The 11696-nt window shown below is 45.5% G+C and overlaps 1 protein-coding gene across 1 annotated transcript in view; it reads left to right on the top strand.

The window, feature by feature from the left end:
* The window catches only part of llgl1 (LLGL scribble cell polarity complex component 1), a 31883-nt gene continuing 20187 nt past the window's right edge, over positions 1 to 11696 (top strand). Inside the window, exons 1-2 of the mRNA XM_056579613.1 lie at positions 1 to 325; positions 2462 to 2559. Coding sequence (XP_056435588.1) covers positions 245 to 325; positions 2462 to 2559 — 179 coding nt within the window. The 5' untranslated portion in view covers positions 1 to 244. The remainder of the gene's footprint in view (positions 326 to 2461; positions 2560 to 11696) is intronic.

The following is an 11696-nucleotide window of genomic DNA, read 5'->3' as shown; positions in this document are numbered from 1 at the left end:
TCGTGTGAACTCGGGGTAGTGGTCAAACCCACGACCCAAACAGTGCAGAGAGACGGGGGGGGAAAGCAGCGCCGCAGCCCTGCAGGATAGCAGCATATTAAAACGCAACGCAGTCGGCCAGCTCTGGCTGCATGGGCTAGTTTGATAGCATTGTCTGAGTGGCGCTGCTTCAACTGCAAACGGGATTCGTAACTACGCTCCAGCTGTGTTTTCTCTATCTCCCCCTCGAGTCCCCGGCTACAAGATGATGAAGTTCAGGTTTCGCCGGCAGGGAAACGACCCGCAGAGAGAGAAGATCAAGCAGGAGCTGTTTGCCTTCAACAAGGTAAAGTAACGGAACATACAACCCGCTACAGCACTACATCGCATTCGAGACTGGGCTGGGCGCCCCGGTGGAAACCATCCAATACCCCCCACCCACCCCGAAAAACAACTGAAGCCAGCGTAGCAAATGTTTTATAAGAACACTTTAATAAACTGTACAACGCTGCAGATTCTCTGCAACATATATTTCCTCATGTTTCCATTAGCAAAAAGCAATATTTTCATCATTGATATTTGACGCATATCTATGATGGTGTCAGTTCATTTATTCACTGTTTTACGTCTTTGTATCTATCTCTGGCCTTGCATTATTAACAAAAAGTATTTTCTATGACATTGCACTTATCAAATTTGTAATGGGTGGTATGCGGAATTAACACCATGGCTACCACATAATGTTAGTTGAAGGGGCTTCAAAAAGATTTGAACACTGTGTGGAAGTTTGAAACGGGAGTTATTAAATCGTATTTGGTTAATAACAGAACAAACCCCATCCCAAAACAAACAGCCTTTCTTGACAGCTGCAAGTATTTAAACATTGATTGCACCAAAATGCTTTTTGACACTTGTTGATTTCGTTGATTACACTAACTGTTCTGTGTCCCGGAACAGCAGTAGCAGGCTATTGTGTATTGGAACGTTGATGAGCACAACCCCCTCAATGTCTGCATAGGTTCGATTTTAAACCACTATCTCTACTGCCATTTCTTCCCTAGTTCCATTATGTAGGCCAGGGGCATGCATCTTTGGATGCTTTGTCAGTGACGTATGGCTTTACTCTGCTGTGTTTAGTCCCGTCTCCAAAAGTGGTGTGCACCTAAAGTAGGTTGCTCCTGAAAGTTTCATCATTTGTCCGGAGCAAGGGCTTGATTGATAACTACATGTATCAAGTAGCATTTATTGCAGTGCTTTCAGCGGGGGGGTGATCCCCTCGGTCTTTGGAAAGCTCATATGGCCTTGAATCCATGGCATTGAACTCTTGAGTAATGCAGAGTCTGTCAACTAACGCATATGCCTACTGTTATTAAAACGACACATCTAGGCCAAATACAAAATTTAAACTGGGTGTGTCCTAGAAATTATGCTGCATCTGTCAAATGGAGGAGCCGAAGATTTACATAATTATTTTATATATCTATGTTCTTGGAAGGAACACGCACACATACACACAAAATAATAGTAAAGTGGACATTACACAATCATCGCCCTGTCAAGCCAAGGCACACCGAAACCGGCTGCTAAAAGGGTCGCATAGGTCAGTTTCTCTTGAGGGCAGCTGTGCCTGTTGTGGACCTAACCTGTGTGTCGTTGTCTTGCTGCTCCTGCGACCCCAGTAAGGGAACTTTTACCTCTGTGACATACTACACATCTTTGGGCTCTCGTTTCTCACCCAGTGCAGCTTTAATCCACAGTTCAGACCCAGTTCTCCAGGGTGCTTGCTTGTTTGAATGAGTGTTTACTGGGGATTATAGTGAGAATTGTAAGAACCAAACTCATGACCTAATAGTCCAAACTTCCAAAGCAGTCCGTTGACCTTGAAGGCAATCCCAGCTCTACACTCTAGAGTGATTTTGAAATGTTGAAAGTTGCCCTTCAAAATAAGAACAAAAATAGGAAGAATTTACATTAATGTTGAAATTGTCCTGCCTATGAAGGCAATGCAGTAGCCAAATGATGGATGGCAGCTTTAGAAGCTTTACCTGAAGTGAACAAGATGCGTGCAGAAGCTGGCATAAAACTGACAATGCATGGACATCATGCATCTCCTTCAGTGTTTGGATGACAACTTTCCATGTTATTAAATTCAAGGGTATTTAGGTGTGTTACAGAAGCAGAACACACAATTTCCAGGGGACTCCATGGTTTGCCCACATGCGTGCACACACACAAAGGATAAAATGTTTAAAAATAACCATTGCTCCCCCCCCCCCCGCCCCGCCTTCATTGTCTCTGCTTACGACATTACCCGTGTTTTTCAAATGTAAGTTTTACAAATCAAATAACATCAGATGACATTTAACGATTTTAAGTAGGGCTCGTAAAGTTCATTGTGTGCCGTTTTCCGTCCTCTGGTGATTTGCCTGTGTTTCTATGGCGTTGAATGGCCTCTCTGTCTCTCTTTACGTCCCTCTCTCAGACGGTGGAGCATGGCTTCCCCCACCAGCCCAGCTCCCTGGCGTTTGACCCAAGGCTGCACATCATGGCCATAGGCACCAAGTCTGGTGCTGTCAAAATGTATCCATCACAAAATACGATTTTTGCAATTATTTTTGAAGTCCGATATGTATAACAAAATCTGCGACAATTGTGTAAGGATGTTGTCAAACGCATGGGAATAACGTGTGACAACATCGTAACAGCCCACCCCTTAGCTCCTGCCCTTTGTGTGCTTTTGTCATCCATCGCTACGGGAGATCGATTTAAACAAATGTATATTTGTTAACTTCTGAACTGAAACTACTATTGTTGCTGTCTTTTATTCTCGTCTCTGACTAATGTGACGGTAAGCTGTTGTTTGGTAGCCCTGACACCGTCTTTTGAAACTGACCCATTTTCCATTTTTTTTTGGCTCTGTCTCCTTTCGGTAATGTAGCATCAAGGCACGTTTGGATATTCTACGCTGTCAATCCCGTCCGAATACTGGCTTGCTGTTTGGTCGGTGCCCAAGTGGCTGTTAAGAGTAGACTTAAGTTGAGGCTGATGGCCAGAGTCTTCCCCCAATCTGTCTGTCTGGGCTCAGACCCCTGTCTCTGTCTCCATGCACATCAGATCTGCACCCAACTGATAGCCTTTTCTTTCTCATTGCTCTCTGTCTGTCTCTGTTTCTTTCTCGGTCCTTCTGTTATAGATCTCTTCATTCTCTTAATACCTCTGTTTTTATAATGTTTTCAGTCTGTTCTTCTAGACCTCTTTCTGTTTCTCTTAGTCTCTCCCTCATTCTGTTTCTCTCGGTGTTTGTAGGTCACTTCTTTGTGTTCCATCGTTTTTGAGAACGTCAGTAGCTATGTATTGGTAATTCGATCAATGTGCTCTACACATTGTGTTAGAGATTCAAGATAGCATTTTAATTAAAAGGAAATTGAGTAATTGAGCCAAGCTGGGGGTCATTTCTTCCCTCATCTCCAGCAATCCCAACACATATCTGTTGTCGCTTTGCCGCAAGCTGGAAACATTCTTCTAAGTTGCTGAAGATGCGCTTCATTAGTCGAACACAGATGCTTCGGCCAGAACTTCCAGACACAGATTTGAGAACACACGGCCAAATCAAGCCAACTATAAAACGCGAGTGACAGGGTTTTTTTTCCGTTTTTTTTTTCATTCAAAAACTCCACCCCGATTCCTGTTATCTATTTTTTATCTAGTGCCCTAGCAGCTTATGTGCTGCAGATAATTCCATTGAGTAATGTTGCGTGAAATTACTCTATAGTTACGTTTGTAGGCTATACCGCCCAGAAGCCATTCTCTGACTGAGCCTGCTGTCAAACAAGTATTAAAACCGAAATAGACTGGTTGCTCTGTCATCGCTTTGGCTTCACGTTGGCAAAGGGAGGTTCAGCAATGCAGTACAGTTGCCACCGGTCTGTACTGCCGTAACCAATGATGTAAGCCTTCATATCATCGATGAAATCGTCAAGCATACAATAATGTTAATGCTGACTAACCGTTTGTTGTACCATACTTGCCTGGGGTTATTTTTAGCTGTAATGCGACAGCGGCCAGAGGATGGAGACGTTCTATGCATTGTGTGTGTAAGAGACTCTCAGAGGCTGACGTGTGTGTGTGTGTGTGTGTGTGTGTGTGTGTGTGTGTGTGTGTGTGTGTGTGTGTGTGTGTGTGTGTGTGTGTGTGTGTGTGTGTGTGTGTGTGTGTGTGTGTGTGTGTGTGTGTGTGTGGGGTGCTTTGAGAGCTTCTCTGTGTAAGGGAGGTTGGTGGTACCAGGCTCTGGCTGGAGACACGTGCGTGAACACGGACAGCGAGAGAGAGAAGGCGGAAGAGATGTAGACCTAGATAGACAATGAGATGCAGTGCTGTTGTTGAACAAACACCAGTCCCTTGCAGAGCCGTCCAACCACTAAGCTACAATGAATAAAGCCATACCCATTTTTAAACGCATGTTAAACATGGATGGCTGCTAACTTTTGGACACACAAAAAGGACGATGTGGATCTCAAAGCTTTGCCCCTGAGGTGTTTTGTTAAAATTCCAGAGGCGCGCCATATCTGCACTTTTCTCACCGTTGGTTTTGTATGCGTGCATAATGACCAGAGACACACACACACACACACTTTTTCTTGCTTGCCTTTCTGTTTGTGAAGCCCAGAGTCATATTACACCCAGAGATCCCCTGTTCTGACCACACGGTGAGGATCGGGACGGGGAAGGAGAGTGTGTGCGTCGAGGGGGAGACTGGCTGGCCTGGATCCAGGGGAGTTAGGCTCCTGTTGTGGAATTCATGTTGCACTGCCCTGGGTTAACCCTGTGTGTGTGTGTGTGTGTGTGTGTGCACACTGGGTGAGTAAGGGCTTTGTTGCGAGGTCTCGTCTTAATGAAGGGCTGCTTCAGAGGCGGTTTCCAAGACAACCAGTGCTGTGGATGCGGAGGCTGTATGCAGACTGAATGGGGTTTAAAAATAAAGAGGGAGACAGAAATGTAACCTACTCCTCAGCCCAGCATCTATGGCAATCGTCACCTTCTTGTTGAACTGAAGCATAAAAGCGTGTGCGAACGTGGGACGAGCCCCTTGTGAGCAGACGGGGCTGGTGGGCTGTTACTCAATCTTGTTTTTGAAATGGAACGGGGATAACTGCTAGAAACACACTTGCTCTGTGTGTGAACCTCGAACCAGCTGCAGTGTGTCTCCTGCACTGCTGTTCAGATGCTTAGTGACCCCATTTCCCAACATCCACTCCTCTCTCAACTGACAACTTATTTATGTATTCATTCAGGTGCCGGTTTGAAGTCGCTGGAATGCTCGGCCACTTTGCGCTGATTCACGTTAAAATGTTGTTTGACGTCCTGTTACATTGCTGCCGACCGCGGAACCGCTAATATTGACACGAATGCAAGGATAAACATGCCAGTGTGTGTTTCACTGTTCTGGCCAGTCGTGTCTCGGTGCGTTTCTGAGTTTTCTCCTTGAGGGTGAAGGGCCGTGTTTTCAGAATATTTGGCAACCTTCAAGAATGCGATTTATCTGATCTTTATGTATACAAATGCAAATTATCATCTTTTTATCTGATCATCCGTGTTTGATGCAAACAACTATCAATCCAGCTTTAATATACTTAGAATGGCCCACCTCTCATTGCAACGCAAAGAATAACTCTCACATCTGTTAATAGATGGCCTCAGCCCGGCCAGCATAACAACGTGTGCTGTAGCCAAAACCTGTTCCACTCTTTATCAAACCATGTGAATGTAGTGAAACAGTTTGGAACAAAGACACATCCTGTCACTGGGGACGATCTACAGCTGGGCGGGAAAATATTTCTTTAATAATGGAGGGGGATTCCTAAAACTTGAAACTTTTCTGTATGGTGTCTATTTTGTTCTAGTACAACAAAGCATTTGAACGAAAAACAAATAGCCCGGCCCCTGCATGAAAATGAGGGATTTCACAGTTTTCATTGGTGACATTATGGTTAGCATAATCAAAATACAAATAACTTATTGGTACTTTGTACTGAGATGTACCCTACCAAATACTCCTATTCTTGGTCTGAGAAGACCTCTGTGGCATGTCTCTCTCTCTCTCTCTCCCAGAACTTTCCAGATATTTTCTGGGTTCCTCCAGAGGCCAATGGGCCACTCTGAGGAGTCGCCTCTCTTCTTCTGTTGTCAATTAGCCCACCACAGAGGAGGGCTTGCAGTGTTTTTCCATTGTTACAACCGTCCCTAGTATTTTCTCTATCTCTGGCATGTGAGCTGGAAAAGATGGATGCGTTTGTTTTCTTGGTCATGCTGCTGCCCCTGTTTTGGTTGGGACAAGCCAATGTATTATATTTTTTTTCTACTGGAGATCTCCTGCTTGTTGTATGGAAATTTAAATATTCCTTATTGTCTCATGAAAGGTATAGTTACTCAAATTGGGTTTATAGGAGGATAATAGCGGTTGTAATACCAAGTGCAGCATTCAGCTGTGTGTTCACACTACCAAGATGCAAACGCACCACTAAAGAGGTGTGTTTTGGGGTGCATGTGTGTTTTCGGGTCAGCCAGTCTGATGGAAGCCAGCTGGGCCAGCGGTCGCTGATTCCTCTTTCTGTCGACTCTCCCCGATCACGTCTCTCCCTGCTGGACCCAATCGGTTTGTTTTCCCCCCCTGTGTTTCTCTGTGTTCCTACACTCCTCATCCCTTTGTGTCCCTCTGTCACACTCCATTTCTGCGTATATCCCTCCCGCCTGTCCCCTTTTCCCTTTCTTCCCCTTTCCCTTGTTTCTTGTAGGTTATATTAGTTCCTTATTTGCATTGGGCCACTGTATCCCTCCCCCTCTAACCACATTGTCTCTTTCTCACTCGCTCTCGCCTAGCTTCGGCTCAAACCCTCTCATCCCAAATGTTTATCTCACCCAACAGTCTCTCACTCCTTATCTCACCCAACAGTCTCTCACTCCTTATCTCACCCAACAGTCTCTCACTCCTTATCTCGCCCAACAGTCTCTCACTCCTTATCTCGCCCAACAGTCTCTCACTCCTTATCTCACCCAACAGTCTCTCACTCCTTATCTCACCCAACAGTCTCTCACTCCTTATCTCACCCAACAGTCTCTCACTCCTTATCTCACCCAACAGTCTCACACTCCTTATCTCTCCCAACAGTCTCTCACTCCTAACCTCGCCCAACAGTCTCTCACTCCTTATCTCACCCAACAGTCTCTCACTCCTTATCTCACCCAACAGTCTCTCACTCCTTATCTCACCCAACAGTCTCTCACCCTTTATCTCACCCAACAGTCTCTCACTCCTTATCTCACCCAACAGTCTCTCACCCTTTATCTCACCCAACAGTCTCTCACTCCTTATCTCTCCCAACAGTCTCTCACTCCTTATCTCTCCCAACAGTCTCTCACTCCTTACCTCTCCCAACAGTCTCTCACTCCTTACCTCGCCCAACAGTCTCTCACTCCTTACCTCGCCCAACAGTCTCTCACTCCTTACCTCGCCCAACAGTCTCTCACTCCTTATCTCACCCAACAGTCTCTCACTCCTTATCTCACCCAACAGTCTCTCACTCCTTATCTCTCCCAACAGTCTCTCGCTCCTTATCTCACCCAACAGTCTCTCGCTCCTTATCTCTCCCAACAGTCTCTCACTCCTTATCTCTCCCAACAGTCTCTCACTCCTTATCTCTCCCAACAGTCTCTCACTCCTTATCTCTCCCAACAGTCTCTCACTCCTTACCTCTCCCAACAGTCTCTCACTCCTTACCTCTCCCAACAGTCTCTCACTCCTTACCTCGCCCAACAGTCTCTCACTCCTTATCTCACCCAACAGTCTCTCACTCCTTATCTCACCCAACAGTCTCTCACTCCTTATCTCACCCAACAGTCTCTCACTCCTTATCTCACCCAACAGTCTCTCACTCCTTATCTCACCCAACAGTCTCTCACTCCTTATCTCACCAAACAGTCTCTCACTCCTTATCTCACCCAACAGTCTCTCGCTCCTTATCTCACCCAACAGTCTCTCGCTCCTTATCTCACCAAACAGTCTCTCACTCCTTGTCTCACCCAACAGTCTCTCACTCCTTATCTCACCCAACAGTCTCTCACTCCTTATCTCACCTAACAGTCTCTCGCTCCTTATCTCACCCAACAGTCTCTCGCTCCTTATCTCACCCAACAGTCTCTCGCTCCTTATCTCACCCAACAGTCTCTCACTCCTTATATCACCAAACAGTCTCTCATTCTCAATCTGACCCAACTGTCTCATTCCCTCTCCGTCTTTCATCTCTCCCTTTTCAAAGCAGCCAATCGGACTGTGTGCTTGTGTATGGGTGTGAGGGCTCAAAAGAAAAGGGGAGAAGAGGGGTGGGGGGGATAGATGCAAGTCGCAGAGCATTGTTTCTCAAGTGGCTGGGAGGAGTTGTTCAGCTAACCCTGTCACAGGCCTCCATTACCCAAGACGTACGTGTGTGTGTGTGTGTGTGTGTGTGTGTGTGTGTGTGTGTGTGTGTGTGTGTGTGTGTGTGTGTGTGTGTGTGTGTGTGTGTGTGTGTGTGTGTGTGTGTGTGTGTGTGTGTGTGTGTGTGTGTGGCTTTGAGATAATCACTCAGAAGTTGTGTTGCATTGTTGCGTTACTTATTATGTGACACAAGACCTCACTTTGGTTAAGAAGCTCGGTGCCGTCCACCCACAGTTCAATAAAGCCATGAATTGATTATTCTATGAGTTTGGTCTGTGGAGATAAGTGTGTGGGTGTGTGACAATGTTGTCTGTTGATGCGTATTCAGGCCGTGAAATCGCTTTATCCTTCCCAACACGGCTCTCTGCATCGCTGACCCATCACACACTGCTCCCCTGTGTATGTGTGTTAATGAGTGTTTCACTCATTAGCGGTCATTATAGTGACTCCATGTGTGTTTTAAAGTGGTCATTAGCAGCAGGTTGTTTGTCTTCATGGTCGGTAGATCACAAAGATTGGATTGACCATCACCTGTGTGTGTCTGTGTGTGTGTGATATGCACAGATTATCGGGATAATCAGCGTCTTCTGCCCTGCCAATATTATGTCCCTTTGCCATCTCTTTCCTTTCTTCCATATTTGGCCGTGGCGACTGTCGCCGAGGGCATTTCCTGAGTGCCAGGTCATTTTGGAGCAAACCGTGATCTCAGTTGGTTCTTGGCCTCATTTGGAAATGGCTGTGGATAAACAGGTCTACCTGTGGTCACATCAGGTCACGTTCTATCATCCCAATTGGTCGATCTGTCTGATTTTGTCCCAACTTAGTCTCTCTTGGAATTGACTGGAGTCATTCAGCGGAAGCTTTTATTCAAAGCGGCAGGATGAGCATGCAGGGGTTGGAGGTCTTCCTGTAGGAGGCCTACGTGTCGACTGCAGACATCCAGCCCAGAAGCGTTTGGCTCAGAGTCAAAAGAGACCACGCGTCCCCCGTCTGTTGATATCTTTATAGTCACAGAGTGGAACGCCTCATGTCTGTGAGGTCCCTGTTATAAAGCATGCTGGGATACCTTCCCATCTGTTTGCTAGGCGGCCTGTGATAAACAAGAGAAGACGTTAGTTAATTATTCTCCAAAGCGATCGAATGAAAATTATGGAAATTCAATGAAGAGAGTATATGGTTTTGGTTGCAACAGAAACCAGCACCTGAAGTGACAAGGAAAGTATTTAAAGGAGACTATTGGCATGGGCTTCATTTTGTCTAATTAACTCCACAGCGGGACAGGTCTTACTTTGAATCTTTTATGATTCAATTTTATTTGTAAAGCCCTTCATCACCATTACAGTCTCAATGGGCTTAACAGACCAACTATTTATGACAACCCCTTTACCCAAGCCCCCACAAGGGCAAGAAAAAACTCCCTTGAATTAGCAAGGAAGAAATCTTGAAGAAACGCATAGTAAGGGGTCCCTTCTTCCAGGGATGGTCAGGAGTACAATGGGTGCCATAATTGACATACAGGTAAATACATGCAAATCATATTACATTTATGATCTAGTGCTGGCCGGTTAACCATGAGGAGAGTCCAGGCATCCAGTCCAGTCACCGCAGCATGCTAGAAAAGGCTAATAGTGTATTAGAAGGGAAAATGATGTAGTGGAAATTTATACTGCTATTAATTTAGTAACCGTATTAACAAAAGCACAAACAAACACACAGTGGTCTTCACATCGCATCTGTATCGTCTGATCTAGTACAAGTCCCAACCATCATTAGGAGCGTCTGTCCTTGAAAAGTCATTGGAATTACTGGATACCATGAACATTCACTGTAGGCGGTAGAATATACTTACAGAAAACTCTGCTTATAGATTCACAACTAACTTGCAGTTTAAACTCAAGAACAGCAAGGAATATGTGAGGACATGGATGACTTTTTTCTTCTATTTCTATTTATTTCATGTTCGTCATGACATCCGCTAGCAATAAGATTCATATTGATGCCTTTGGCTGTCTGGCATGGGGTTAACCTTTCATTGTTCTTTTTATTGATTTTTATTTGTGTTTTTTTTACCTTTTTGTCTCAGTTGGGCCATAGAGTTAGCTACAATGTGCCATGATAAGAGTCGACTATGCTCTGTTTCAGATCTTGCTGCAATTACCTTGGCTAGAACCACAGGTTTCAATGCACCCTCCAGTTTATACGGTTTCCGTCAGAAATGCAGAGCTGCAGGGAGGATCAAAGAGGTTGGAGGCCACACTTTCCGGAACCTCTCTACTTGCAGCCCGACGGTTGGGAGTTTGATCCGCACCGGCTGCGGCGGACCTGCTCCTCCCTGCGTAACCCGTGTCTGAATCCATTCATCTGTTTGGACATAAGTAGATGGAAATGAGAGGAGATGGGATGGCTTGTTGACATGCTCCTGAGTCATGTCACTGGAGTAGTAGATTTAGAAACGCACGCAATTACCCAGAGAAGAGGACGTGGCCACATGGAAAAATGTCAATCAAAGATCATGCGGTTTAAAAGTTTAACTTTAAAACATTCCTACCAACTTTGTCGGCGACGCTCCATTGGGTCTGTGCCATTCGTGGTGACCCCTCTACTGAAGAAGGCGCCTTTTTTAATACAGTCTCCTGCTCTTGTTTAGGTGTTGGTGATCCCAACATCGTGTTTGTTTTTGTTTTCCCTCTAACACCTGTGTCTTGGGTTGCTACGGTGTTCCATGTTGACCATTCACGTTGACCCTTTACCATAGATACGGCCTGGTACCGAGCGGCTGAAAAACAATTTCTGTCGGCGTCTCCTGTGTCGCGCCCGCGTCAGGTTATTAAGGCACGGGACACGCAGTGATTGCGTCATTGACCAAAACAACATAAGTGTGACTCTTGTAAATCTTCAAATCAAATGGCTCCAACACTCATGTTCCATGAGTAAACGGGCTTCTAAAAGACAAACACACTTGCACGTAAATATGAAGACCCCTGAAGAGGGGAGGTGAATGTTTGGAATGCCAGTAGTGCACTTCACAAGACCCTAGAGAGGCAGAGCGAGAATGTCGGGAATCAGAACAGAGACCGATAAAATCCTGCATACGGAACTGGTGGTGGGGGAACACGCACGCACGCACACACACAACTTTAAATTGCCCTCAGTTTATGCATTTTTAATTAAGACGCCTTCAGGATATTATATATTGTTGTGTGGGTGTGGGGAGGGAAACCTCTGTGAATTTTAAAGTTTAGCCTAA

Source organism: Gadus chalcogrammus, chromosome 2, assembly GCF_026213295.1.
Source record: "Gadus chalcogrammus isolate NIFS_2021 chromosome 2, NIFS_Gcha_1.0, whole genome shotgun sequence".
In the NCBI taxonomy this organism is placed as follows: domain Eukaryota; kingdom Metazoa; phylum Chordata; class Actinopteri; order Gadiformes; family Gadidae; genus Gadus; species Gadus chalcogrammus.
The sequence above is the reverse complement of the archived record's forward strand: the minus strand, read 5'-3'. Positions and strand labels throughout refer to the sequence as shown.